Consider the following 2694-nt stretch of genomic DNA (forward strand, 5'->3'; position numbering starts at 1 on the left):
GAGGTTTCTCAGTTTTATTGTTTTTGTTTTCCAAAAAACTATGCCTTCCTTTTTTGTTCTGTTCTGTGTTTGTTTTTTTTTCATTTGTTTTTATATCACTTATTACTGCTCTAATCTTTGCTATTTCCTTCCTTCTCCTGTATTTAGGCTTTAGTCATCAACCTTCTCTAGCTCCTTTAGGTGTAACGTTGGAGTGTTTCTTTCAGATTTTTCTTGCTTCTTGAGGTCTTCCTGTATGCTGTGTATTTTTGTCTTAGGACCACCATTGCTGCAGAAAAATTAGGGCAAAGTGAAAAAGGTTTCATGCTTGTGTGTGTGTGTGTGTGTGTGTGTGTGTATGTGTGTGTGTTTATGCCTGTGTGTGTGTCATGTCCAGACTACACATCACACCTGGTGGGGGCTCCATTGCTTTCCCATGTTGTCTCTAACATTGATGCTCTGAGCATTGTTTCAGACAGTCATGTCCCAACAAAGATGTTTTCTTCTTTTGCTTTCGATTGTTGATGCCTCTGGTGGCCTCACATCCAGCATGCACTTCATGCTGCTTCTAGCGAGTTTGCACGTTGAGCAGGGTGGACCTCTGCTGCACAGTGAGAGCAGCTGGGAGTTCTGTAAAGGCTCACTTGATGAGCACTAGTTTATCTGTGATTCATGGGTATTTATGGACAAGAATAAACAACGTTAGTGATTCAGTTTTTTCTGCATTTTGGTATAATTGTTTTCCCATTAGAACGCATTTTCAAAGCCAGAGAATGAAGAGTTAAGCACAGAATCATGTGTGCAGAGAAGGTCCCGGAGGAAAAGTGTTCTCTGGAGATGAGTCACTAGATCCCTACAGGAAACCTGCCCATAACCTTCATCTGCATCTGCTCCTGGGCTTAAAGACAGAACTGGTGAGTGGTGTGCACCCCCTGCTGGTCTGATACCCTTGTAGTCTGAGGTTTGTGTCTGTGCTCACACTGATGTCCCTGCACTGTGTCTATCGCACAGTAATACAGGGCCGTGTCCTCGGCTCTCAGGCTGTTCATCTGCAGATACAGCGTGTTCTTGCCGTTGTCTCTGGAGATGGTGAATCGGCCCTTCACAGAGTCTGCGTAGCTTGTGCTACTTCCATCATAGCGTATATATGCGACCCACTGCAGCCCCTTCCCTGGAGCCTGGCGGACCCAGTGCATTCCATAGCTGCTGAAGGTGAATCCAGAGGCTGTACAGGAAAGTCTCAGAGACCCTCCAGGCTTCACCAGGTCTCCCCCAGACTCCACCAGCTGCACCTCACACTGGACACCTGCAGACACAAGATACCCAAGTAAGGGATCGGTGACACCCCCATGTCTTCTCTCACTCATATCCACTCACATACTCAATGTCTCTTTTTCTCCATAAATTACCTTTTAAAAGAGCAACAAGGAAAACCCAGCCAAGTACAAATTCCATGGTGAGTTCTCTGTGTCTGGTCCTGAGCACTGACTGGAACACCTGGGAATCCTGGTGCTGGGGCTCCTCTCCCAGCTGCAGAGTCAGGTTTGGGCTGTTTTAATCAGCAGATGGTGGACCCTATTTGCATGTCCTCTGGCTATATATTCAGCTTGGGATTTAGTCTGACAGAGAGGCAGTGACCCAAGCAGTTGTGAATACCTTTTAGTGCTAATATAAATGTTGAAGAAAATGTTTTTTATCATATAACTTTCCAGGGTGTATACTTGTGTTTGCAGGGTGTCCATGAACATATATGGGGTGAGAATGACCCCAGGATGTAGGTCAGTGCTCCCCCCACAGGAATTGCTGCCCTTCACCCCGAATCATCTGCAGGACAGAGTGTCAGGCTATGAGGCATATGGAACCCATCCTCTAATGGGGATGGATTGATTTTGCTTATTTTATACTTTACCATAAATACAGAGAAAATCAGCATCGTGCAGGTGTATTTTCATGTCTGTAACATTCACTCTCTCTACATCCCTTTAAAATCAACTTTGTTATTACCTATAATAAATTCAATGTGTATATGCGACACAAGATGAATGGCCCATATACGGAGTGTGTGATATATAAACACAAGTGTCACAATCAACATTATGGACAGTGAGTGCCTCAATTCTCCCTAAAATGTCCAGATTTCCCCCTGGAATTCCTCCTTCCCTTTCCCTTGTCCTCCCTGTTCCCACATAACTATTGCTCTTCCTCATGTCACCTTATACTGGCTTTAATTCTGTAGGATTCATAAATGGGACATTGTACTCTATGTACTCTCTCTGTAGGGCTTCTTTGCCCCAGAATCAATCCTTGTGGACACAGTCGTGTTGCTGTCTTGATCAGGAATCACTGGCTTTAATGACTGACAGCTCTGAAGGCAGCAGTTGGAAGCACCAGCTGGAGGAAGATCTGAAAGAGCAGACAGAAGCCACTTGCTTCAGCCTCATCCACACACCCTCTTGACCCAGGAGATCTTTGTCCCAAAAAGAGAAGAACTCCCTTGTTGTTCAGGAACTGATTCTGCTGGCTGTGGAGAAGAGAACCAAAGACATCAAGAGGTGGACCAGAGAAGGTTGAGTTAGAAGCTCAGAAAGACCTGTCCATGGAAGATGTGAGGCACCAGGAAGAAGCACAGCATTGGGGAGCTGTCCTGCTCCAGAAGAAACCGGTGCCTGAACAAATCCGACACTCAGGCACCAGCCTGTGGATGTCATGTCAAGT

General features: G+C 45.5%; 1 gene segment (V, D, J or C); it reads right to left on the reverse strand.

The window, feature by feature from the left end:
* Positions 1 to 863: 863 nt before the first annotated feature.
* LOC132009152 (immunoglobulin heavy variable 3-74-like) lies at positions 864 to 1533 on the reverse strand. The segment is given in 2 exon segments: positions 864 to 1285; positions 1389 to 1533. Coding segments are annotated over 2 exon segments (453 nt in total).
* Between the last annotated feature and the right edge of the window lie 1161 nt (positions 1534 to 2694).

The sequence above is a fragment of the Mustela nigripes genome, unplaced genomic scaffold, assembly GCF_022355385.1.
Source record: "Mustela nigripes isolate SB6536 unplaced genomic scaffold, MUSNIG.SB6536 HiC_scaffold_5730, whole genome shotgun sequence".
NCBI lineage: Eukaryota > Metazoa > Chordata > Mammalia > Carnivora > Mustelidae > Mustela > Mustela nigripes.